Source organism: Esox lucius, chromosome 4 (genome assembly GCF_011004845.1).
Source record: "Esox lucius isolate fEsoLuc1 chromosome 4, fEsoLuc1.pri, whole genome shotgun sequence".
Classification (NCBI taxonomy): domain Eukaryota; kingdom Metazoa; phylum Chordata; class Actinopteri; order Esociformes; family Esocidae; genus Esox; species Esox lucius.
This window is the reverse complement of record NC_047572.1, coordinates 33,691,376-33,717,987: the sequence shown is the minus strand read 5'-3', so window position 1 is coordinate 33,717,987 and position 26,612 is coordinate 33,691,376. Positions and strand designations below refer to the sequence as shown.

At 43.8% G+C, this 26,612-nt stretch overlaps 3 protein-coding genes and 1 long non-coding RNA gene across 7 annotated transcripts; 1 reads left to right on the top strand and 3 right to left on the bottom strand.

The window, feature by feature from the left end:
* Window positions 1–1,452: 1,452 nt before the first annotated feature.
* Window positions 1,453–2,748, bottom strand: LOC114839101. Of its 2 annotated transcripts, none has more exons than XR_004575698.1 (3): window positions 2,403–2,748; window positions 1,911–2,034; window positions 1,453–1,804 (listed from the first exon to the last, which is right to left on the bottom strand). It is a non-coding gene; the product is annotated as an uncharacterized LOC114839101 (long non-coding RNA). The 2 variants fall into 2 exon arrangements; XR_003781739.2 differs by having other exon boundaries at window positions 2,407–2,748.
* On the top strand, window positions 2,735–16,950 carry si:ch211-203d1.3 (protein phosphatase Slingshot homolog 3). 2 transcript variants are annotated; one of them, XM_029119308.2, is made up of 17 exons: window positions 2,735–3,186; window positions 3,874–4,066; window positions 5,447–5,484; window positions 5,660–5,849; window positions 6,131–6,246; window positions 6,416–6,484; window positions 7,967–8,032; window positions 8,113–8,295; window positions 9,628–9,721; window positions 10,090–10,218; window positions 10,532–10,578; window positions 10,699–10,845; window positions 10,946–11,146; window positions 11,221–11,398; window positions 11,511–11,840; window positions 12,227–12,325; window positions 14,482–16,950. In XM_029119308.2, exons 2-17 carry the CDS (start codon window positions 4,019–4,021, stop codon window positions 14,668–14,670), a joined length of 2,124 nt encoding a protein of 707 aa, XP_028975141.2. In that variant the 5' UTR covers window positions 2,735–3,186; window positions 3,874–4,018; the 3' UTR covers window positions 14,671–16,950. The 2 variants fall into 2 exon arrangements, with proteins under 2 accessions (XP_028975141.2, XP_034147666.1); XM_034291775.1 differs by lacking the exon at window positions 2,735–3,186 and adding an exon at window positions 3,193–3,456.
* A 9-nt stretch (window positions 16,951–16,959) lies between these two features.
* Window positions 16,960–18,495, bottom strand: mrpl18 (mitochondrial ribosomal protein L18). The gene is given in 4 exon segments (NM_001303822.1): window positions 16,960–17,151; window positions 17,242–17,476; window positions 17,934–18,102; window positions 18,223–18,495. Coding segments are annotated over 4 exon segments (585 nt in total). The 5' UTR covers window positions 18,326–18,495; the 3' UTR covers window positions 16,960–17,073.
* Window positions 18,496–19,658: 1,163 nt separating this feature from the next.
* LOC105029957 (V-type proton ATPase 116 kDa subunit a) lies at window positions 19,659–26,231 on the bottom strand. Of its 2 annotated transcripts, none has more exons than XM_029119385.2 (20): window positions 26,087–26,231; window positions 24,797–24,931; window positions 24,561–24,639; window positions 24,141–24,385; window positions 23,956–24,017; window positions 23,684–23,810; window positions 23,519–23,601; window positions 23,326–23,419; window positions 23,023–23,235; window positions 22,662–22,806; window positions 22,412–22,551; window positions 22,115–22,272; window positions 21,937–22,027; window positions 21,687–21,805; window positions 21,385–21,598; window positions 21,158–21,268; window positions 20,975–21,040; window positions 20,741–20,861; window positions 20,385–20,556; window positions 19,659–20,281 (listed from the first exon to the last, which is right to left on the bottom strand). In XM_029119385.2, exons 2-20 carry the CDS (start codon window positions 24,911–24,913, stop codon window positions 20,188–20,190), a joined length of 2,451 nt encoding a protein of 816 aa, XP_028975218.1. In that variant the 5' UTR covers window positions 24,914–24,931; window positions 26,087–26,231; the 3' UTR covers window positions 19,659–20,187. The 2 variants fall into 2 exon arrangements, with proteins under 2 accessions (XP_028975218.1, XP_028975219.1); XM_029119386.2 differs by lacking the exon at window positions 26,087–26,231 and adding an exon at window positions 25,995–26,018.
* Window positions 26,232–26,612: the final 381 nt, after the last annotated feature.

Below are 26,612 nucleotides of genomic sequence, written 5' to 3'. Positions count from 1 at the left end.
CCTTTAGGATTCAACTCATCCTTCATGGAATTCATATTCCTGTAGGTATCTGAGGAAAATCAGAAGACCAAATGTTTCCTTAAGTCGGTCAAAGGAGACAAAGGCTTATTGAGACCTGAGACAACAGGTGGATGCAATTAATGATAAACTAGAACAAAAAAACAGCAGGCCCCCAGACCTTGTAGGGTAAGATCTGAATAACCTTATTACTCTGGTATAAATCCCCAGGTAACTGACCCTCAGGTAACTGACCCTCAGGTAACTGACCCTCAGGTAACTGACCCTCAGGTAACTGACCCCCAGGTAACTGACCCCCAGGTAACTGAGTCTTTACATCAACACTAGAGGGCAACAAGATTTGCACAATATTGCATCCTCTTCATCATCAATTCAAATCACTATTGATTTTTAAGTAATTTGCTTTAAAAAAAAAACAGATCAAATAAAAAATGATAATCCCACAATAGAGAAAAAAGTTGTGCTAAAACAGGAACACAAAGATGATGTTTGGCTATTGGAACCAGAAGGATGAGCAGCCCGATCACATTGGTTGTTTTGGCCGTGATGTATTCCCGGGTCTACACACCCTGAGTACATAACGGAAGGCTGAAAGCTCATTGGCCCTTCAGTTCTTTTTAGTTGTAGCACGGAGACCATCTTTACCAGCGGTAGCGCTGAGACCATCTTTAACATCAGGGAACTGGGTGGGGAAAACACCTTCAGACCCAAGCTCTCAGCCATCTACACCAGGCTGAAGTGGGCTCATTTACTAGTAAAGAAATGGCTCCTAGAAGTATTTGGGGTGCCAATAATTTTATACATGCCATTTGTCTTTATTTTTCCAATTCAGAGGTATTCAGACAGTACTTTACAAACCACTGCCAGTTTTCTATTATACCTAATAACAACCTACTCCCACTAGGTGTAAACCAATCTCTGCTGTACTGTCAGACCCTGCAGTACAGCACAAAACATCTATCTGGGCCAGTATTCATTTGCATGTGAGGGATATGTGCTATACACATTAGTCAGGAGTAGTATGTTAATAAATTACCTGTACAAGATTAACAGTGTTACTGTGTATATAGTGGATCATACTGGGTTTCATTTGAAAAGACAGTCCTGCTATGGGCAGTCTACAACCAGGCTGAGACAGACAGACCTGCTATGGGCAGTCTACAACCAGGCTGAGACAGACAGACAGTCCTGCTATGGGCAGTCCACAACCAGGCTGAGACAGACAGACCTGCTATGGGCAGTCTACAAGCAGGCTGAGACAGACGGGCAGTCTACAACGAGGCTGAGACAGACAGACAGTCCTGCTATGGACACAGTCGACAAAACCCTGCAAGATGTTAAAAAAACATTTCTCATTTACAGTAGATACATATGTTTAACTACTTTTGAAAGTGCATCCAGTGTTATGCTCAGAGAAGTCCAAATCACACTAGGAAGAGTTAAAAATATAAATTTTAATAAGATCTTGGTCAAATATCACCCTGTTCTTCGTATAGTAAACTATTTGGAATTGGCACAACCAATATTCAACACAGTTTTATAAATGTTTTTCTTGTGATGTATACATTTAATCTCCAACCCAGGTGTCCCAGTACAGAATCTAGACCAGACCTGAAGGGTTTTCTGACAGGTGTAAGACATTGTGTTTTGTCATCTAACATGTAACCCGACGGTCTGTCACAGGCTGTGTTTTACCCCTGGTCTATTTTAGTCCTCTGACTGTTCACCCTGGTGAGTCAAAGCTCAGCCATCCACCAGACGGCAGGAGGGGCTGCTGGCAGGAGAGCTGCAATGAAACCAACACACAGACAGGTTAAAGCCTTGAGTGAGCACATTGGGAAACTCTTCCCCTTCCCTGAAATACACACACCCCATCCGTCTTTCACTCTCACCTGTCTCAGGGGCTGATGGATTATGTCTCCACTCTCCCCAACATCAGCCAAAACAATATGGGCCTGGGAGTAATGACACTGTCAATGTTTGAGATCTCCATTTGTCCTTTTCTCCTTCTGTTCTCTGCCAGTGTACATGGAAAACAGACTAATATGCGTTTTCACTTCACATCCCACCTCATAATACGCCTAAAAACGTAATTTGCTTCAGCATGGCAAATTCATCCCATAAAAAACACACTAGTGCTCCTCTGCATGTCAGCCACAGAGTGCAAGAACATACCCTCAACTGAACACGAAGGCCACATAAAAACATACATTGACTAGATAACAACAAGATAATTCATATAGTAGCGTTACAATTAGGGCTTGTTAACGTTACCGGCCTCGCTGCATATGGCAACGTAATGTACATCATCTGCTAACTGGTTAACTCGGCTCTGTGCCCAGCTAGGTTAACTTTAGCTGGCTTTATTAACATTATCAAATTACCTACTGTCTACAGCAACTGTTTCCCAGCAACAGAGATTTTTCTTTATTTTTATTTTTTTACAAGGAACACAAATGACACTCAGCTGACTGAAGCTAGCAAGTTTGCTGGAAAAATGTCCATACGCCGGCTCTTCACTAATTCGAGACTGGGGAGAGGTTAGTCAGGTAGAAACACTTGCCGAAATCGATTAACCTCGCGGGGGAGCCACCCGTTCCGAGTCGCATTATGCCTATTCACCGCGGCTCATTGGTTGCTTTTGATAACAGACAAGGCGACTGAGTGCGGATTTCACACATTGGACACGGACGAGAGTCTTATGACTGACATAGACAGCGTCAGTAGTGTGCTCCTCAAAATGAAAAGCACAGCTTACTAATTTACATCCAATACAACAGGAAGTGCGAACTGGACACTTGAGTTACTAATTATGTTATTTGTAATATCGGATTTGCCAGTTATTTGTATCAACAATTTATTTTACAGTGAATTCAGTTGAATTTGGACGTTACATTCTTCCCTAAGGCGACCTTATCGATACTAATAACATAAATGTTGCCCTTTAAGAAAACCATTCCTCCATGCCCCTCCTTGTAAGGGCATGTTTACTTTTCTTTGCCGATATGTTTTCTTCCTTGTTCCATGACATATTAACTCTCCTTTAATTTGGAAACCTAAGTGGAGCAGAACTTTTGCCAAAGTCAACAGCAAAAGATTAAAAATAGCTGGCTATCCAATCTGACGGCTTGACGGCATTAGCAGGAGCATCAAAATAAAGAATAAGAGGTATATTCTCGAAGGCAGATGAAAGAGGAACATCTCACTTGTCTAGCTATTTAGCAATAGACCCTTGTTTTAGCTAACGTCGTTTGCTAACACGACTCGGTAGTTACTTAAATGTACGTGGTAACCAGAAATCTAGTTAGCTAGCTAACAGTAGTATGATATTTAAACTGAATTGATGCTTTGTATCTGTCCACGTAAGGTCTTCATATGAATTTACGCGCTAACGTTTCCTCTCGCAGCTATATTACTGTCCTGGCATTACATTGAAATGTAGGTATGAAGAATTCTGACCTGTACTTGACAGAAAATAGTAAAAGGCAGAATATTTAATGAATGTGAAATTAGTTGACGGACGAAGCTATCCATGTTCTGGCCTTTTTTTAATTACATTTGACTACTTTTCGTGTACGTCTGCAGTTTGCAACATTGTTTTAGTGTGGCTATTGCAATATTATTTGTGGTTCCAGTACAGCTATACCGTACTGTTCGTATTAGACGTGTTGCCTTGATATGAATGTATTTCAGGGTACGTAACCACCATATGGACGTTGTGAAGGAATGTTTGGTATGTACAGTACTTAGCTATTATTATCTTCCAGCTGATGTCTACAAGGTGGATAGCTAGGATGTCTGCAAAACCATATATATTATATATAGATATATTCTAAACCGAATTTTGATCATCAGCTCCAACGTTCCGGATTTGTGTGATTTGCTACTGCGCCGACGCCCACCTTTCCACACACTGAAGGAACCTAACCGCCGGCCGTACGCGCCTGTTTTGACCCGTGCGTATCAAGAACCCGCATAGCGGACCAAGCCGTGTTTTGCCATGGCTCTGTTGACGCTGCACCGGTCCCCTTCCGTCTCCACCGCTCCGGTGAGTCCACTTAACAGCACACATATTAATTCACCAATCTTTTATTTTAATTTTTTTAGAACAACGCCTGCAGTTCACCTAGTGATGCGCCTCGATACACTATTTGCCTGAATATCCACGACACATTTGTTTTGGTTAATAAACTACAATCTTTGCCTGTGGCTGCCGAAGTTCATTGTATTTTCGATTATGTTATCATCACAGCATTGTTCTCTGTGGATCTTTGATGTTCTACGATAGTCACTGCGATTGGCATGACTAAGAGAGATTAAGTAGATCGAGGGAATGACATGGACGTGTCTGTATGGTTCGACTCAAGTTACTTGATGTTTATCTGTATGTGTGGGGACTGTAGTAGTCAAATCTTCTCCTGTCTAACTGTCTTGCCACACACTGTAAAAACGACACCACAAAGGCCTGGCTCTCTCATTCCTGTGTCCTATTCTTTCGCCTCTCACCCCTGTCTTTCCATTTCACTGCTGTTTAAATATTTAGAGTGACATCAACAGGCCAGTTTCAACTTTGGGACATCCAAGTTCTCTATGCAATATAACAAGAGTGTCGAAACATGAAAGTAGATTTTCATTTTGCTGTTCTGTTCTTCCCTGAGGACCTAACTTTGGCCTTCTTACTCCTCCTTTACACACTGCTCTGCTAGTTTAATTTAGTGGCTCATTAAAGTTTCTGAATCTCTACTATTGTTAACTTATTTTCTTCTTCTTCTCTTGTTTCAAATCCACAATGCTCCTATCATCTCCTGTCCTCCTGCCTGCCCCTCAACACTTTATTTTTTATTTTTTTGTATCTGTCTGGACTTGTCAGTTGCATAACAGGTAATGTCTCAAGATTTCACTCTCAAACCAGTAACCCTTGAAACTACAGCTTCCCCTCCCTCATGCATTCTGTTCTTTATTTTTTCAGTCTGTCTCATTTAATCATCTGTTTCTTATTCTCTCTGTCCCCTTTCTTTCTGTCCCTCTGTTATTAGTTTCCGTCGTTGTTTCCTCTGCCGCTTATCTTTTAACTGCACATTTTACTTTTATGCTTTTTGCCTTTTCTTTTTACAGTACACAAACACTCTAGTTCACACTCTTTTATGGCTGCCACAAAACTGGTTTTAGAGATAAAATCAAGCCCTTTACCGTCCTCAGATAACCATTGGGGGAACACAGTTGACAAAGATGCTATATCAAGTTGTAGAATTTTTCAGTAAAAGTTCAAAGCCTCCCAGATCTGTTTGGCCTCATGCAAACTCCTTTGCCATGGTTGTCAAGTGGTTTGGATTGACAATGACTGGTGGTGCGTTGTACCAACATACTGGCACTGAGGCTAAGAGCTTCATGTAGAGAATTAATCATTTTTTCAAATAATTTCTTGAAGGATGAAAGCATCCCAAGAAGAGGGAGACTTCAAAAAAGGTAGATGAAAGTGTTTTCTTTCCCCCTATGGCTTGTGAGTTACAGTTCTCTACTGTCTAGATATAAGAACTTCAGTTGTGATTTGTTTTTTCTATCCATTTGTTACAAACATTCCTGCACAATGACATTACATCGAGTTACACAGTGATTCAAATTAATAATTCTTCCATAACAGAGAGAGCTTTGCTGTGGTCAAGGGGGCTGTCCTTCTCCTGGAAGAAGGAGAGCGGGAGGGGCCTGCTGAAGAGACGTTCCCCAGCCACACCCCTTCACCCCTGAAGCTGGGAGGCGGAGCTTCCGAAACACAGCACAGACACCTGCAAGCCATGGTGTCACTGTTACGTCCAGAGGACACTATCAAACTGGTGAGACCTCCGCTTTCTCGTACTCAGCGTCAGAGTGTATGAAACAGTGGACAGGATGGGCATTGTGTGATAGAGCGGTGTCTAAACCTGGGTCGTCTGCACGATGTGTTAGCCATGGCCTTCTGGGTATGATGCGTGTCTTCAGATCTCCTCAGGCACACTCGGTTGCCTTGACAATGGGTTTCACCAAAACACATCCGTTAAAGTGTGAATAGTGCCGGCATGGTGTTGCCTGTAGCACCGGTCCTCCTCATTTCCCCATCTCTCCCTTCTCCTTACAGGCGGTGAGGTTGGAGTCAGTCAGTTCTGTCAGAGTTCGGTACCTGATCGTGGTCTCCACCCTCCATAACAAACAGGAGAGCCTCCTTCTGGGCATGGACTTCCCGGAAGCAGAAAGGTGGGATCTGTCGTTGCCATGGTTCAAGTGGAGAGGTGTACAGTGTTGCTATGGTTACATGAGATTGGTCTAGACCGGAGAACGACTTGTGTTGATAGGAAAAACAACCGCTAAATGTTGTCAGACCAAGGGGAAATGAATGCAAACCATCTATGTCTGTTTCCTTTAGTGACCAGTGTACTATTGGTCTGGTTCTGCCGATTTGGAGTGCCACACAAGTCTATCTGGATGGAGACGGGTAAGAACAGAACCAAAACACAGCCATTAACAGACTAAAGGGAAAGTCTATAGGGTTAATGCAGTGGTAATATGGAGGTGATGTGATAATGTTAGGGGTAGTGCAGTGGTGATGTAGGGGTAGTGTAGTTGTAATATGGAGGTGATGATGTGGTGATGTTAGGGGTAGTGTAGTGGTAATGTTAGGGGTAGTGTAGTGGTAATGTTAGGGGTAGTGTAGTGGTAATGTTAGGGGTAGTGTAGTTGTAATATGGAGGTGATGATGTGGTAATGTTAGGGGTAGTGCAGTGATAATTTTAGGGGTAGTGTAGTTGTAATATGGAGGTGATGAGGTGGTAATGTTAGGGGTAGTGCAGTGGTGATGTAGGGGTAGTGTAGTTGTAATATGGAGGTGATGATGTGGTAATGTTAGGGGTAGTGCAGTGGTAATGTTAAGGGTAGTGTAGTTGTTATATGGAGGTGATGATGTGGTAATGTTACGGGTAGTGCAGTGGTAATGTTAGGGGTAGTGTAGTTGTAATATGGAGGTGATGATGTGGTAATGTTAGGGGTAGTGTAGTTGTAATATGGTGGTAATGTTAGGGGTAGTGCAGTGGTGATGTAGGGGTAGTGTAGTTGTAATATGGAGGTGATGATGTGGTAATGTTAGGGGTAGTGGAGTGGTGATGTTAGGGGTAGTGTAGTTGTAATATGGAGGTGATGATGTGGTAATGTTAGGGGTAGTGGAGTGGTAATGTTAGGGGTAGTGTAGTTGTAATATGGAGGTGATGATGTGGTAATGTTAGGGGTAGTGCAGTGGTGATGTAGGGGTAGTGTAGTTGTAATATGGAGGTGATGATGTGGTGATGTTAGGGGTAGTGTAGTGGTAATGTTAGGGGTAGTGTAGTTGTAATATGGAGGTGATGATGTGGTAATGTTACGGGTAGTGTATTTGTAATATGGAGGTGATGTGGTAATGTTAGGGGTAGTGTAGTTGTAATATGGAGGTGATGATGTGGTAATGTTAGGGGTAGTGTATTTGTAATATGGAGGTGATGATGTGGTGATGTTAGGGGTAGTGCAGTGGGGATGTAGGGGTAGTGTAGTTGTAATATGGAGGTGATGATGTGGTAATGTTAGTGGTAGTGCAGTGGTAATGTTAGGGGTAGTGTAGTTGTAATATGGAGGTGATGATGTGGTGATGTTAGGGGTAGTGTAGTGGTAATGTTAGGGGTAGTGTAGTTGTAATATGGAGGTGATGATGTGGTAATGTTAGGGGTAGTGCAGTGGTGATATAAGGGTACTGTAGTGGTAATATGGAGGTGATGACATGGTAATGTAGGGGTAGTATAGTGGTGATGTAGAGGTAATGCAGTGGTAATGTAGAGGTGATGACAGGGTATTTGGGGCTTGCATGCTGTGGGATGTTTCAGATGTGTTATTTGACACTCTTGAAGTTTCCACCTTTACACTGCTAATGATAGTCTCTCTTTTTCTGTGTCAGTGGGTTTAGTGTCACAACAGCAGAAGAGACGAGAATCTTCAAACCTGTTTCCATCCAGACGATGTGGTAGGGTGACACAACGCAGTAGACACTCAGCCAGTCACCCCTCTGTGTGTAGAGGCCTTGATGTGTGGGTCTGTCCCCAGGTCAGTCCTGCAGGCGCTGCATGGCTGCTGTGAGCGGGCCCTCAGAGGAGTGGTGATCCCAGGCTCTGGGCTGGACTGGGCCCAGCACTACTACAACCACGTGGAGTCAGACCGGCTCTGTCTCAACGAATGGGGAGCCATGACTGGCCTGGAGTCTGTCAGGAGGGACAGCAGTGGACAGAGGTCTGTGTGTGTGTCTCTGTGTGTGTGTGTGTCTCTGTGTGTCTTGTAGGTGTGGAAGGGGAAACTGGTAGTGATACGGTGTCTCTAAGGGGAAACTGGTAGTGATACGGTGTCTCTAAGGGGAAACTGGTAGTGATACGGTGTCTCTAAGGGGAAACTGGTAGTGATACGGTGTCTCTAAGGGGATACTGGTAGTGATACGGTGTCTCTAAGGGGAAACTGGTAGTGATACGGTGTCTCTAAGGGGAAACTGGTAGTGATACGGTGTCTCTAAGGGGAAACTGGTAGTGATACGGTGTCTCTAAGGGGAAACTGGTAGTGATACGGTGTCTCTAAGGGGAAACTGGTAGTGATACGGTGTCTCTAAGGGGAAACTGGTAGTGATACGGTGTCTCTAAGGGGATACTGGTAGTGATACGGTGTCTCTAAGGGGAAACTGGTAGTGATACGGTGTCTCTAAGGGGAAACTGGTAGTGATACGGTGTCTCTAAGGGGAAACTGGTAGTGATACGGTGTCTCTAAGGGGAAACTGGTAGTGATACGGTGTCTCTAAGGGGATACTGGTAGTGATACGGTGTCTCTAAGGGGATACTGGTAGTGATACGGTGTCTCTAAGGGGATACTGGTAGTGATACGGTGTCTCTAAGGGGATACTGGTAGTGATACGGTGTCTCTAAGGGGAAACTGGTAGTGATACGGTGTCTCTAAGGGGAAACTGGTAGTGATACGGTGTCTCTAAGGGGAAACTGGTAGTGATACGGTGTCTCTAAGGGGAAACTGGTAGTGATACGGTGTCTCTAAGGGGAAACTGGTAGTGATACGGTGTCTCTAAGGGGAAACTGGTAGTGATACGGTGTCTCTAAGGGGAAACTGGTAGTGATACGGTGTCTCTAAGGGGAAACTGGTAGTGATACGGTGTCTCTAAGGGGAAACTGGTAGTGATACGGTGTCTCTAAGGGGAAACTGGTAGTGATACGGTGTCTCTAAGGGGAAACTGGTAGTGATACGGTGTCTCTAAGGGGAAACTGGTAGTGATACGGTGTCTCTAAGGGGAAACTGGTAGTGATACGGTGTCTCTAAGGGGAAACTGGTAGTGATACGGTGTCTCTAAGGGGAAACTGGTAGTGATACGGTGTCTCTAAGGGGAAACTGGTAGTGATACGGTGTCTCTAAGGGGAAACTGGTAGTGATACGGTGTCTCTAAGGGGAAACTGGTAGTGATACGGTGTCTCTAAGGGGAAACTGGTAGTGAAACGGTGTCTCTAAGGGGAAACTGGTAGCGATACGGTGTCTCTAAGGGGAAACTGGTAGTGATACGGTGTCTCTGTGCAGCTCAAAAGAGAGGGTGTCTGTGGAGAGGCAGATCAAAGAGGAGCTCCGAGACATCATGAGAACAGAGGACCTGGAGAACATTACGTCCAAACAGGTACAGAGAAACAGAGGTGAAGCTGTGTTATATTGGAACAAGCCCCATTCAAAATACCATCAACAAAGTTGGGGGTGGTAATTTAGCCTAGAGGTCAAGAGCTTCGGGCCAGTAAAAGGCAGCAGGTTCAAATCCCCAAGCTGAGGTGGAAAACCGTGTTCTGTCCCTGAACAAGACAGTTAACCCTACTTGCTGTGAAGTTATTGCTGTAAATAAGAGTTCTTAACGTACATACCTGGTAAAATAACGGTAAAAATATTATATTTACACAATAGAACTCGCTGACCTGTAACACAAGCCAAGCATGCTCGGGATGTCATTATATAGTGCTGTTGTTTACTTGGTCGTCCTCCATCTGTCTTTCCTAGGTCCGTAGTGCCTTAGAGACCAGGCTGGGCATGGACATGAAAAACTACAAGGAGTACATCGATAACGAGATGATGGTCACCATGGCACAGATGGACAAACCCTCCAAAATATTTGACTACCTGTTTCTGGTGGGTCTTTCAATCACTTTTTGATTTATGCCACTGGATGAGTGGCCTGAACCACAGATCTGGAATCAGATACACGACTTCCTAAACTTAATCATGCGGGTTTGTGAAGAGGTTCTGAAATTGGACCAGTTGTTGATTTGCAAAGAAATCTCATCTGGGCAGATCATCACAGGAAGTGTGCTGTGGCCAGAAGTGTTTCACATGACTCAAACTTCCCCTTTCAGAGCCAATGGTTTAGAGATGTTGCATAGGAAGCTTTTTCTGTCCCCTCTGGGCTGATGATTGAGTCTGTCTCCCTCTTTCTTGTTTTTAGGGGTCCGAGTGGAATGCCGCCAACTTTGAGGAACTCCAGAAAAACAAGTAAACCTTTCATTTACTGTCTTATGTATTTTATTTTACTTATATAAAGTGTCCATGCAGAAGGGCAGGCCTGGGTGTTGTTGTGGGTTTGTTGGTTACTGACTGCCAATGACATTGCAGTGTTGGCTACATCCTGAATGTGACACGAGAGATCGACAACTTCTTCCCAGAATCCTTCAGCTACATGAACATCCGGGTCTACGATGTGGAGGCCACAGACCTGCTGAGTCACTGGAAAGACACGTACAACTTCATCAATACAGCCAGGTAACGGCTCTCTCTTCCGGACCTTTTCTCCCTGACATTGGTCACATTGGGACACTTTCAGTTTTAACAATCCATTGACCCCCCCCCCACACACACACAGGCTGAGGGGGCAGTCGGTATTGGTGCACTGTAAGATGGGCGTGTCCCGCTCTGCATCCACTGTGGTGGCGTACGTCATGAAGCATGCCCACTGGCCTCTGGAGGTGGCGCTGGCCTACGTCAAGGACCGCCGGCCCATTGTGCAGCCCAACGACGGCTTCATGAAGCAGCTGCAGACCTACAGCGGCATCCTCAACGCCAGGTCAGTGCCTTTCCTTGGTACCGAAAAGCACAGAGAGAGGATCACCTGAATGTCTGCCTTTCCCTGCGTTGCAGTCAGCAGCGCCACAGTGCTCTCTGGAGAAGGAAGTCCCGGGAGCAGAGGAAGATCGAGAGGCAGTTGTCTGCCGCTTCTCACAGCAATGAGGAGGACGACAGCGACGAGGAGGAGGAGGAGGAGGAGGAAGAAATGGAAAGTCCCGATGAAGTTGATCTTGATGAGGCTGATAAAGAGGTAAAAAGGTTACAGAACGTCTATTGTGAAGATCTGCATGAATTAAATGTTGAAGAAATTTCTTATTAAAAGGTCATTCATAATATTAAAAGACTCTCTCTCTCTCGACAAGGTATTTGAAGAACCTGTTTCGTCTGAGGCTGAACCAGCCACTCTACCCACGGACTTGGAAGCCCCACCCACGGACTTGGAAGCCCCACCCACGGACTTGGAAGCCCCACCCACGGACTTGGAAGCCCCACCCACGGACTTGGAAGCCCCACCCACGGACTTGGTTTCCCCACCCACGGACTTGGTTTCCCCACCCACGGACTTGGTTTCCCCACCCACGGACTTGGTTTCCCCACCCACGGACTTGGTTTCCCCGCCCACGGACTTGGTTTCCCCGCCCACAGAATCGGCTGCACATAATCCCCTCATTACTGTACACGATGCTGACAAGGTAGGCTTCCTCCCTCTCATTCCTTGAGCCAGAACAAAATATTTTTTAGAGGTGTCAAGGTTTGATAGTGGTTAATTGTTCCCCATGACCGCCTAATTAAATTGATACATGATAAAAGAAAGTCAATTTACTTAGGTTTTCTCATCTTTTATACATCTTGTTTTATCTGTCCAGTTATAACCAGATATTGCGTCAGCCATTGTTGGTTATCATTATCAAATTTAAACAGACCCCAGTTTGGACTTGAAGTGTATTCACATAATATCTACTGAAACATAATACACTCAAACAATATCAAAGTCAACCTGTGTATCCATCTCTAATATCCCCCCCCCCTTTTTGTTCCCTCCATCTTTATCTCCATCCCCCACTACCTCCATCTTCAGGCGCCCTGTCTGAGCCCAAATCGCAGTGGCCGGATGAATCTCTTCTCTCTCATGCAGTCCATCAGCGAACTGGATGATGAGGACCTAAGGAATGAACAGGTAACCAGAGGAAAATGTGGGAGGGTTTAAAAGATGGAAAAGAGGTTCTAATAGTTTCTGCTCTCAATTGTAGCAAAAACTAATCACCACAGTCTAATGCTAGCCTTGACTGATGCTAGCTGACAACTAGCTGGGAAGCCTCATTGGCAATACAAATTGAGGCATAATTTGGGTTCTGGGAAGTCCTTGTCAGCTGGGATTTACTGACCTCCAGTGGCGTTGTTAGCCCTGGGCATCCAGGGCTATAGCCTCTGATCTTTTATGAATAGCCCCGGATCTCAAATTGATCATAAATTATAATAATTTAAAAAAAGCCTATTCATCTAAAATTCCGATCACGCATTAGCGTGTACATTCAAAACCCTCTACTTTCTGTCCTGGACAGAGTGGGTGGGTGGGCTAAGCCCCGAATGTATTGTGATCCTAGCGACACCTTCGCTGATCTCATTGCCATCTAGTGAGTCGCTCAGCGTCTGCAAAGCTAAATGAGGTTGTCAGATGAGTTAAGGTTTGATGAGTAGAGCGAAAGAAGTTGAGTGGATTTGGACAGATGCTTAGAAGGAATCCTTGCCATGGTTTGTTTTTTCAGACAAAGGTCTACAAGGGAGCACAAGGAAGTCGCCATTTTGTATTTTGAAGATTTCTTTTTAACATATTGTTCAAATCTTATCCATCCCACATGAAAAATCAAATTTTTCCATCAATATCCAAATTGCTTTTCCACTTGCCTGTCTTAGTGGTTCAGAGTTCAGGACAGTCACTAATAGGGAAGTGAGGCCTACATCCAACAGGCCTCATCGTTATTATCAGTTATTGGAGTGGCTTGAATAGATGGTTTTTCATGAATCATGTTATTCTTTGAAACACTGTGGATTATTTTAGATTATTTGGCACATTTTTCTTTTTGATATTAATACTTTTAAAACTATTTTAACTTGTACTACTATTTTAAACACTTAAGGTACGTTATAATTCTTGATAATACTTTACTTTAAAGCCTCCATTGTGACATTATCACAGTTGACAACTCCAATGTAATGTACTACTACAATTACTACTACTACAATTAGTGCTGCTACTACAACAACAACAATTACTACTACTACAGTTACTGCTGCTGCTACTACTACTACTACTACTACAATTACTGCTGCTACAACTACTGCAACTACTACTACAATTACTCCTACTACTACAAGAAAAACTACTCCTACTAATACAACTACTCCTACTAATACAACTACTCCTGCTACTACAATTACTCATACTACTACTACTACCACTACTACAATTACTACTACTACCACTACTACAATTACTACTACTACCACTACTACAATTACTGCTGCTACTACTACTGCAACTACTACTACAATTACTCCTACTACTACAACAAAAACAACTCCTACTACTACAATTACTCCTAAGAAGAGTAGTAGTCGTTGGTGTAGTAAGAGTACTACTACTACAATTGCTCATACTACTACTGCTACAACAATTACTACCACTACTCCTACTACAATTACTACTACTACTACAACAATTACTCCTAGTACTACTCCGACTACAATTACTACTGCTACAACAATTACTACCACTACTGCTACAACAATTACTCCTACTACTACAATTACTACTGTACTATTACTATTATTATTTATACTATTAGTACTTGAACACGGTTGAATACTATTAATCCCACTAATACTACTACTATTACTACTCCTACTAATCCTACTATTACTACCACTCATACTATTAGTATATTACTCTTACTACACCAACAACTACTACTCTTCTTACTACTCCTCTCAATACAACTCCTACTACTCCAACCACCCCTCCTCTTGATACTCCTCATACACCCCTTAATCTTAATTATTTTCATTCAACTCCTCCTCACCTCCAATCCTCCTCACCTCTAAAAATGGTCAAAAAGTGCTTTCCAGGCCAGCCCCATCTAGTTAGATTTTTTGTTTCCTAGCAGAAGGAAAGGTGCCCGACCAAAACATAATGAGAGGTCATACAGCATATGAGCCATGGGAAAAGTATTACAATTGCAAGAAAACATGGGCAACATATTCTGGATGTTGGTCCCAGAACAGAAAAGCCTGGGAACCGCTGATCCTTTCTTCCCTTTATCATTCACTATGTAGATTGCCAACAGTCACCGGAGATCTCCAGGGCAACGGAGGCGGAGTCATGGACGGAAGGGACTCATGCATCAGAGGGCTCATGTGGACGTTTCACCTGAGCCAGGCAGCCTATCAGATCCCAGAAAATCAGAAGGGGTGGAGCCAAGCAAGCTGGAGACCGCGGATGCCAAGATGATGGAGGGTTGGTAAGAGGGATAGAGGGAGACCCTGAGGGAAGGGTGAAGAATGGCTGAAGGAAAAGAGGAGACACTAATATGAAATAAACACGTTCCGCCCTCTTTCGAACTGTTCAAAATCAAGAACGATCTAAACATATTTATGTACATTTGACTACTTAGGCTCCAACATTAATTGCATTATATAACAGATTTTTTTTAAGCATCTTAGCTTTTGCACAGTTTTTTGGTTAATAATATAAATTGTTTTACTTTGGTCTGTCTTATTGTACTACAGATGATGAAACTAACACTGTAAAAGTGTTCCTGAAAGTATCTGCTTGAAGATATTATCCACGCAGGACCAATGGTTATTTCTGTCTCTTTTGTTACTCTAGTAGTGTATAGTTCATAATTGTCCTTGTAAAATTATGATATTGGTATAAAACAAACTGCTTTGGTTTTAATGTTTCACAAATTTCACAAAACCAAATTTTAAAAATGATGGATCGTTGTCTTTATATCACTGCAGTATTATGACACCACGCCCATCTGTGTGACCAAAAGCCTTCTGGGTACATCTGGATCGATCCAGGGGCTGGAACCAAAATCCTTTTTCAATACTTTGGAACAGAACCTCTTATTTATTTATTTTGTTCTGTTCCAGCGTTATGACCAGAATAATGTTCAAAACTGATTTTAATCAAAACAAACTTAATTATTCAAAATGTTTTTACAGGTGTAGGAGTGAATTATGACTAAAAATGAAGGATGTTAGAGGAGTACACATGATGGGGGCTTGGCGTGAAGCACTGAACATCATGACATATGTGAACTGGAATATGTTGACTGGCATCCTAACTTCACTGGATTACTCTATTACATATTTTTATGATTAGAACATATTGGTTCCATTCCAGAACATCTGTCACTTATTTATTTTTTTTGTTCTGCTCCCTGAACCAGATCCATAAACACTGCTAGAGATCATTTAATGTATCACAAGATGGACTGTATGTTCATTTCTTCTGACCTTTGCCCTCTCTCTATCTCCCCTCACAGCCTCTACAGTTGAATGATATCTATGCAATAATTCCTTTTAATGTCTTTCTCTGTGAATCTGAGGCTGTGTGTTGCCAGTTTGGGTTGTTATTTTATGGGTTTTAAGTGCTCTTTTCTGTTTAAATGCACAAACAGTAAGTCAGATCTTTGTAGAGTTTATGATAATTGCAAGCTGGTACATGCTGGCTCAATGATCAAAACTTGAATTTTCTCTTTGAAACGTTTTTTAAATTTTAAAAGCAAGTTATTCAAAAGTATTTTGAGTGACGGTTTTATTTTCTAAGCTGTGTTATTATTCTGGAGCAATCCAAAGGTATGCCAATGTTTTCCTCTGTGCCAAATAATCTGTCTGAGTTCATCTCAAGGGCGTATTTAATGAGGATTTCTAAGGAACCCCTTTCTACCTTTTAGATCTGTAATGTAAAAAGGTTAAGCTGTTTGATATTTACATTTCTTTAAATATTTAAGATTGTCATTCGACAACTAGCCTTGCTGTACGAGTGCCTTGGTCATGAGACCAAAATGTCCAAGTTATTTTCTGAAAACACAGAACCTGATTTTGAGTATTTACATTGTCTACAATTTATTGGTGTCCCTCTGAGGTGCAGTTTTTTTTCTATTGATTTAAAGGTGTAATTATTTAGTGTTGTTCCACGCTTGACTGGGAGACAGGTATTATGTAGCTACTTGCGTTGAATAGGTTCCTCTATGTGCATGTACTTGATTATTACCTGAGTGCATCTTATCCATGTTATGTTGTCCTGCACGTTTCTGCATGCTGTCTGGGTACGCTCGTTTTTGTGTGCGTGTGTGTTATTTTGGAGGATTGAGGCATTTTCTGCAGTATGGAAAAGGTTTTTGAACTGTCCTCAGTCGACTATGGATTGTCTTCATGCTGCCTTCCTCATCAATCCATTGGTTTTTTAACGTGTCATCAGCTGGCCAAGATTTTTGTATTGACCCATAAACCATTATAGAAGACATTTCCATAACATTATGACACTGCCTGAGTCAACCTCTGCTCACTATGATCAATGTTATTAATGATCTCAGCCCATTGATCTGGCCTGAGCCCCGACCTGCTGTAGTACGATCAAATCGATCAATGGCCTGAGTTGGTCATCTGTGAAGTATGATGTTTCCCTCAATGCATTATCCTTTGTTCTGGTCTAGTGTCATCTGCTGTACTGTTTCCAACACATTTGTTTACAGCTATACTGTGAGTGAATGAATAAATGATAAATGAAACCATGTTACGTTTACTGATCTGCCTTTTATTTAATCACACACTAATGTACAAATAAAATGGGACGGCACCTAAACAGGAAGGGAAAACCATGTTGATTGGCTGTAGGAGCCTTTACATTCAGTTTTGTCAGGTGCCGATGAATTTCTGTCGCGGTTCACTGAGGATGACTCCTCCCTCTTTCATCGCCGTCCGAAACAACTGTACCTGTAAAGGATAAATGGATGACAATCAGCACAACCTCCTGAACATCATCCGTCGTCTTTTCTCTGAACGCTAGTTCCTGCCGGTACTTACGGAGTCAGAGCGGTACTGCCAGGGGATGTGTTTGTACACCATCCTGGTGATGCCAGCCTGTCGACACCGCTGTGCCAGCACCTCACCCACAGCTTGGCTGGCCGCCACACAGCAGGTAGACGCCAACTCCCGCTTCAAGGCCCACTCTCTGGTGGAACACGACAGCACTGGTACCGGGTCGCCGTAGGCAAACACCTCTGCTGTCACATGATGCTGTGAGCGAGAAAACACCAACCTAAACAAAAAGGGAGGTAGAGAAGCAGGGAGTGAAGGTGCAGACAGAGATGCCATTCCAGGTTCCCAAACATCTCCTGCAATGGCATCTAATAGATGGAATGGCTGGGGGGGCCCCAGGAGAACATTGGGAACCACTGCTGTAGATTACCAGCTCTGTACTTCAAAGCCTAAAATTAAACCAGGGGATCCTATATGACAAAATAAAATTGATGTACTTCATTGAACACATTTTCCCTAAAAAGCCAGTGCCTCCTTGCACTCAATAACTGGTTTTGCCACTTAACTGCAACAAACAAACTTCAGTTGTTGATCAGTTTTTGAGGGATTTTGACCCAGTCTTCCATGCAGAACTGTTCTTCTCACATCACTGGGTGTTGCATGACGTACATATAAACACTTTGAAGATCTTAAACCAGAAACGTCGCAAATACTTTATCACAGCAAAGGAGACACACCTGTGGTAGAACTTCTGGGAGGGCCAGGTGGTTTTCCAGCCCCTGTCCTTCACCGCCAGAGCCATTTGCTCCAGGTTTCGTGGATTTCTGTTAACAAACGTCGGGTTCACGGAGTCATATTCATCCACAATGGGCTGGAGCTGGAGTGCCGCCTGGCTCATACGCCGGACTGCGGAGGGGGACAAAAATAACACATCAGAAAGGACCATTTTAGTTCAACGGTATGTAGGTCAACATGCGGACTCAAAAAGAAACCATTTGACATTAACCGCTATTAGTGTTTTCTTACCTGACTTGAGATATTGGTTGATTGTAAACCCACTCTGCCCGCATCTTTGAATTTGACCTAGTAATAGTCGTACATTTCGACTCAGTTCACCCAGAATGGCCATTTCCTCGATCGTTCTGTTGTCATATATGGAAGGAAAAAAAGGTCTAGACTACACTATCCACTGTAGCGACTTCTATTAAAGCTACAGCTGTATAATTGCCGATATTATTTAATGAATATTCACATTGACATTTGTGCCGCCATCTTTGACATCAGCGTCTTGTGAGCAACATTAAAGAAACACTTCCGGGTAACGAAAATCTGGAATTATTCAAAATAAAAGAGACCAACGAATTACTTAAAAACGGAGGTAAATTGAGTTTATTAATTGTTAGAAAAGATGGGCTTCTCAAAACATTGACAACAATTCAAATATGATCATATTTAAGAGTAATTTCGATAAAACACGTTCAAGGGTAAAATTCAGACAATGCCAATGACAGAATATGGAATACATATTGCCTCATAGCTCATAAACTATTGAATATTCCACAGAGAAAGCAGTGTAGGAAATGTCCAGGAGAATGTGTAGAGTAAGACAAACCTGTCTAATCATGAGGAACGGTGTGCTACATCTAGCAACACAATATTTCCACACCCTCTTTTTCCACAATGCAACTTAATGGATATGAAATACATATTGTCTCATACAGAAAAAACAATTCTATACGACGCAGTGAATGTATTGTAGGAAATGTTTAGGAGACTATATAGAGTGTTTATGTGCAAAAGAATCAAGGGGCACTCTGTATTTGCAATTGTTGCTGGTGTTTTACTCCACCCATTCCATTGGCCACAATGTAACTCAATGGATATGAAATACATATTGGCCTACAAAAAAACGATTCTATACGCCGCAGTGAATGTATTGTAGGAAATGTTCAGGTGACTCTAAAGAATGTTTATATGCAAAGAAATCAAGGGGCACTGTGTATTTGCAATTGTTGCTGGAATTTTACTGCGCTCATCCCATTGGCCACAATGTAACTCAATGCATATGAAATATATATTGCCCTTCGTAAAATTTGACCATATGAATTTACCCGACAATACATTTAGATGGTTGTAAATATTTTATTATTATTCATGACAATACAATTCATTATGAAAAAGTATTTAAACTTTTATGGATTATGCCTAATATTAAATAAAATTGCTTAATTTCTAAAGTAACCACAAGTCTCCAGGCAAGACATCCACACATGAAATAAAAAAATAATAATTGTACTTTAATTGTACTTCAGCCCAAGAGTTGATCATAATGATGTGCAAACGATATGAAAAAGCATAAAGAGAATGACAAGTAATTGTTCCAAGAGAATTGAATACGCTCCATAACACTTTAAAGAACAGATGAAAGCAAGAGGACCTCATGAAGTCACACAACACAGAGGTAGAAGCAATTCCTGAAATGTTTATCTTTGGCAAAACATACATCTTCATTAAGAATAAACAGAATTTGAATGCAATTTATTGGTTTATATGAGTTCAACAAGTTATTTTCTACAATCATTAACAGTATTTCAAATGTGTCATAAGAAACATGTTGAGTGCCATGAAGCGCTACTCACAACCAGACAAATGCTCATGCTACCACTATTTCAAACACGATGTGTAGAACACATTCTAAGGGTGTCCCTTATCTTTACCAACGGATCAATCACACGTGAGTCAAGGACAACAATCTCCTGAGTTATTAAACCAAACAACACTGACATTTGGAACCAAGGAAAAAGCAAGAAGGAACAAAGGATCAGTCAATATAAGAAAAACACATTGATAAAACAAAATAAGAGGCCTGTCTAGACCGATGATTCTGATAAAACACCAAGGCTACATAAAAGAGAAATCATTCAATCAATGCACAGGAAGTGAGTGATTAATATAAACATTTGGCAATCAATTTATTGGACGGTTAAATGATCACATGGCTGAAGAGGCAGCCATCAAAGAAGAGAAGGAGAAAGGTTGCAGCTTGTAGCCGGTTCCACCATAGAACTTATTCTGGAACTCCACCCTGATAGAGCCAAAACAAAAAAGAACAATGATGCATAGATAAATGGATCCTTTCCTAAATAATATATTTTCTTCCATTTAGTTTCCATTCTCCTTTCTCTCACCAGTGTAGACGGAGGGCGTGAAGAAAAGCAGACAGACCCTCCATAACCAGCAGGATGGCAACTGTCAGCACTGCGAAGAAGGAAAACAATACAAATACAATGACCGATCCCACGTAGCCCTGCCAGGTTAGGGCCAAACGCAGAACCATCACCCACAGCACCTCCGACAGTTCTACAGGGAGGAGGGACGAGGACACAGAGGAGGTGCAAAGTTATTCATTTTGAAAAAGTCAATAGGTTTTGAGTCACAAAAAATTGGTGCAGAACGTGTGTCTCACTCACATGTGTGCAGTGTGCGTGCGTGTAGTGTCCACGTGCATGTGTACAGTGTGTATGTGTGTGCGCGCGCGTCTCACGTGCGTGTGCAAGGCTGAGGGCCCACAGTCGTAGGTAGGAGGCCGTGTTGGAGATGCAGCCCAGGCAGTATTCTATGGTGTGTATCGCCTGGTGCATGAACACATCCGCAGCATCAAAGTCCTACAGACAGACAGAAGGCACTTCCATATAAAGATGGACAACAGCTGTTTATTCTGTCCCTGGCTCAGCGTCTGAATATAGACACGGAGCTAGCACTGTGGTGACTATCTCACCTCCTCCTCTTCCTGAACAGAGTTGATGGAACCCTTCTCAGCCAGAAGAGGGCGTCTGTCTCGCTCCTAGAAGACAAAAAAAAACAACAACATCAGAACAACAAACATGGAGGTAACATCAGTCAAAGAAACTACACAGCAAGTCTGTCTAGATACTACAGACACAGACAAAAAGTTGCTCACCATATGTCTGTGTTTCCTTTTATGTGTGACATATTGATGGATGGGTTTCCCCAGCAGCAGAACTGGAACAGAACACAGCGCCAACACCACCAGTATCTTCTGGACCAGCATCTACAGTGATACGAGACAGAAAGACACAATGTACTTCGTAGTGAGCACACTGTGTGTAATAGCCACACACACACACACACACACACACACACACACACACACACACACACACACACCTGTCCGTGGTAGAGAGGCGGGTTCTCCTTGTTCTCAGCAAATAGGAACATGTCTATGAAGTGGATTAGAATGCTGGGGGCGGAGTTAGACTGTGCTGTGGAGTATGCCAGCCACTTAAAGATGACCATGAAGACCAGGTAACCAAACAGACACAGCATGAAGAAGAGCTCTGGGATCAACACCAGGAAAATACTGCTCAGCTGGTTAAAGTGTCTGCAAAAGAATGGATGAGCAGAAGCATTAGATGAGTACAGAGAGAAACTGATTACAGCAATAATCTCCTCACACTAACACCCCTCACTTGTAGTTGAAGAAAGACAGGCAGACACCAAAGGTCATGTGGATGACCCCAATGATGACAGACATCTTCATCTTGTAGGAGTTGAGGAAGGTCAGATGGTTGCTGGACAGACCCCAGATCTGGGGACACAAACGATCATTAGAATGAGGAGTCAGAAACACGCAGGAGGAGAGTGGTCACAGGGAGGAAGGAGAAAGGACGCTGGGGGAGGGAGAGAAAGACAGAGGCAGTGTGAGGTGGACTTCCCTACCGGGTCAATGCCAAAAGGATAGGGTCCAGTGAACACACCCGTGACGTTTGGGTCCAGGGACAGGAAGGTGTTCGCTTTAAGAGTTGATGGACTAAGAGAGAAAACGATAACTCACATTGTAAACTTTGTAAACAAAGGAGAGTGTCCCTGTCACAAATACGTGCGTGCGCATGCTTACTTCCAGTCTCCATTCTCAAACATGGACCCCACGTTCCAGCCGGAGCTGAAGGGGCTCAGTCCGCGGCTAAAACACTCGTTGTATATGGCCCCCGTGTAGATGGAGAACAGTCCCATCAACAGGATCAGATAGCGCCCTCCAAACATCATCCTCCATATCTAAACCACAGTTACATATTATATTAAGTATATCAGTCAGTCTCTCAGAGTAAAGGTTGTGTAAACTGATCAGGACAGTATCAGTCTCAGAGTAAAGGTTGTGTAAACTGATCAGGACTGAGAGTATGCAGTTTGTAACCTCATTGTCATTGTTCCTGAGTTTGGGGTCCTTCTCTTCCAGGACCATCCAGAGGGCAGCCAGAAACATCAGCAGACCATGACCCACATCCCCAAACATCACGGCAAACAGGAAGGGGAAGGTGATGATGGTATAGACAGCTACCGCGGGGGGGTAAACAGAGAGGTTTCACATGAGAGAACGATTCCGGTCCTCCCATCAGAGGGTCTGCTATAGTTAGCGGTGATGGCCAAGCGTGTTTGATTGATACCTGGGTTGACCTCACGGTAACTGGCAACTCCGTAGGCGTCCACAATGTTTTGGAAGCCTGCCGTGAAGGTGTTGGTGGGGAAGAGCGTGGGAGGGGGGGTTGTGCTGGGGAGACGATTGTAGAACGAGTCCACCCCACTACCACTCTACATGTGGAAACAGAGAAAATGAGGCGCCAGGTTAAGACATGTCAGGGGTTAAAGGTTACCGACATACCAAGGCTCAGTGTGACGAGGAAAGACAAGCAACAGAGTTGACTCACATCATGCTACGTCACGTCATCTCACAATCTATCCTCCCCCCCTCCCCCATCACTCCCTTTCCTCCTCCTCCTCCTCTCTCTCTCTCTCTCTCTCTCTCACCCCTCCTTCTCTCAGCGCGCTCTGTAGTTCAGGCAACTTGCTGACAGGACACCAGGCCTCTGCGATCAGACACTTGTCAGTGACGGAGAGGCTGCAGAGGTTCAGCACAGCCTGTACCGCCTTACACTTCTGAACCCGGACCTTCCACTGGGGCAGCGCCACTACGGCCCGGGCCAGGAGCTGCTGGAGGAACTGCTCCGTCTCCGAGAGGATCTGGGAGGGTGAACAGGGGTTCTGGTTGAAGTCAGTGATCATCTACGTTAAATGTGAGGCTCATTTATGTGGCTGTGGTGTCGGACTTACAGATCCGATGTCTTCAATTCTGCCCTGCAGTCCCTGGAGAATCTCCTCCCTCTCCCTGGGGTTGTCGGGGTACGCGAACGTCTGCGTGCGGAAGCTGGAACCGCCGGTTGCCAAGGAGGTGAAAAACACAGTCATTTAACAGGCTGGTAGACGTGCGACTACAACACAAAGGTGACTGGACAGGTTAACCCACCAATCACAGATCTTCTTGACCTTCTGTCCAATCTGATCTCCCCAGTAGGATATGAGGAAGACAGTCCACTGCACCATCTCCCCCTGCAGTCACATGACACACATGCTGATCCAACGGGCATCTTGTCCGCCACCACATTCAGAACATCTCTATGCTTCCTCTCACCGTGTCAGGATGCGCAAGTCGCTCCTCCATCTCTCGGAATTCCACGATGATGTAGCCACGGCACGCTCGCCATAGCAACCGCTCAAACGAAGGGACTTTCCAGGGGTGGACCACACCCGCCACGAAACTGTGAGAGCAGGGGGTGAGAGAGAAACCGAAAAAGATGTGTCAAAAGAGGATGTTGACCAACTGGAAAAAGATAATCAGTCATTGTCCATGATAAAAATACAACAGACTGCACACTGACTACTAAGTTGACCAAAAAGGTTTACCTGAGGCGGACATCCTGTTGTTTGTGCTCCAATAGGCCTGCTATTTCTAGAGGAGATGGGCCCTGTGACGGAGAACAAGAGACTTGTGGAGATCGCAGGACTTTACACAAAACACACAGAAGTCACACTTCTCTGAGCCAATGGGGTCGAGTGAGACCAAGGGTGATGGGAAATGTAGTTCTGACCTGCGAGGCCGTGAGGGAGTGGGTCTGGGTCAGAACTCCTTTGTACTGGCAGAGCTGGGTCAGTTGAGCTCTGAGACTGTCTCTGTTCCTGGACACCTCTTTGAGCTCCCTGGCCAGCCTCTCAGTCTCCTCCTCGATAGTGATTAGCTCCCTGGGCTGGGGGGCTGATGGGGCAGGAAAGGGAGCACGGAGGGGACCGTTGAGAGGAGGTGACAGAGACCGATTGATCTCATGCTCCAGGAATGCTGAGTGGAGGAAAGAATGAGAACAGATAGAGGGATTGAGACACAGAGAGACAGAAATGTAAGGTGATAAGGGAACAAACAGGAGACTTTTGAAACAATGTTCTTGTTTTAGGAAAAACCATTCTGTTAAGTAGTCGTGGTTTTGGAGCCAGTGGTATCATCTCAGGACACTCACAGAAGGTTTTTTCCAGCTCCTCACATCGTCGAACCTCGCCCACAAACTTTCTCTGGAAGGAGTTGACATTGGGGTTCAACTGATCCACCACAGGGAAGAACAAAAGACACACAGTTGCTCAAACAAGGTTTTATAAAAAAACGATTAGCTAACTTCAAACCGAACAGGAGTAGAGTCATTATTTACAATTAGTAGCTCTAAGCCCAGAGCCAGTCAGTCTTAAAAATAGAGCTCACATCTCTGAACTCCACCAGGCCAAGTTCTCCCAGTTCACTGACACAGTTGTAGGCCGAACTAGACTGGAGGAACAGCTGTACCAGACAGACCTCCTCACTGCGGAACATAGAACCCATCACCTCCTTAGGATCGGTCTAGAGGGAGAGATGGGGGGGGGGGGGGGGGTTGAGTGAGAAGGTGGAGAAAGAGACAGGAAGAAAGAATGGAGATGAAACATGGACAGTATCATAGATAAGAGCCAGATATGGATTAGAGACACGTGCAAATGGTATTAAAGTGGGACACCAGACTGATGGAACAAACACAGCTGTTGCTTCAAAAATAGGTGGCAGTTGCAGAAAAAGGGAAGCATGAAGTTGATTCTTCCCCTCTGACTAACCAGAAGTCACATTGCGAAGTAGTGGAATTTCCACTCAAGCTGTGCTTCACAACTAGCCTACTTCAATGCAGACCTCAAATCAGAGCTACAGAAAAAACACCAGACTGAGGAAACACATGAAGATAGACTACACACAACCTCTGAATGACAGGTTTAGTTCAGTGTTTCCCAATCCTGGTCCTGGGGACCCCAAGGAGTGTACTTTTTTGGCCCTAGCACTCACATAGCTGATTAAAAAAAAGATCACAAGTTACGTCAGTGTGAGAGGCAGGCCAGCAGGAGTCAGGTGTGTGAGAGGCAGGCCAGCAGGAGTCAGGTGTGTGAGAGGCAGGTCAGCAGGAGTCAGGTGTGTGAGAGGCAGGTCAGCAGGAGTCAGGTGTGTGAGAGGCAGGCCAGCTGGAGTCAGGTGTGTGAGAGGCAGGCCAGCTGGAGTCAGGTGTGTGAGAGGCAGGTCAGCAGGAGTCAGGTGTGTGAGAGGCAGGTCAACAGGAGTCAGGTGTGTGAGTGCTAGGGCTAAAACAAAAAACGTGCATCCTTTAGGGTCCCCAGGATTGGGGATAACTGGTTTAGTTTATGTTTTTGTCAGGAACGTTACCACCAACAGGAATTGCAAATGTAATCATGTGACATTGTTGACCGCATTTTATCTAAACCTTGGGAAATGTTGCCCTGTCTTATCAGAAAAATAAAACGATCCTGTTTTGCGACAATGTTTTCATGAATTAGGCTACCACCGAAACAATATATCAATAAACATGCTTTGTTCGTCCACCGTTAGAAACTTAAAGAACCCACTCACCACACTGCTAGCAACATACCTGGTAGCTGAACTTAAATTCCAAAACCTCTTGACCAACAACATACGAATCAACCCTTTGTGAAATGTAGTTCGCAAATGTATAAACTTCACCTGTTTCCTTCAACCTGTCCCGCTCAAAGCCTTTGTGGTGGCCGCTGGTCAGAGTTGGCTCGGGTAGACAGAACAGGACAGAACAGAGGCAAACAAAGTTACTGAGAGAAATACCGAGTGGATCTATGACTCGCATTTCCCGTTCGCTGGCTTCACGTCACGTTACTTGTTCTCACGTGACGGTTTATGTGAAATAACCTTCCCAGACGTGGTAGGACTCTACACTGGACAAACCAATTTTTAAAGATATCAGAATTGTAGGACTTTGCTTCATTTTCCCCTGTGTTGGTGCATTCAGTTGTCTTACTTTGTAACTATAATATTGATAAGAATCTATGAAATGGTATGCTTTCCTTAGATGTGTTAACTTCCATCCAATATAGTTATTTTATTTGGAACAATAAGGGTACCTATTCACTCATTACTGCGTTGATGTACACGGCACCGACTCCATCCATTTTGCAGTCGACAACACCGTTGTAGGCCTGATAACTGACGAGTACTCCGCCTAAGCATGAGGTATGCA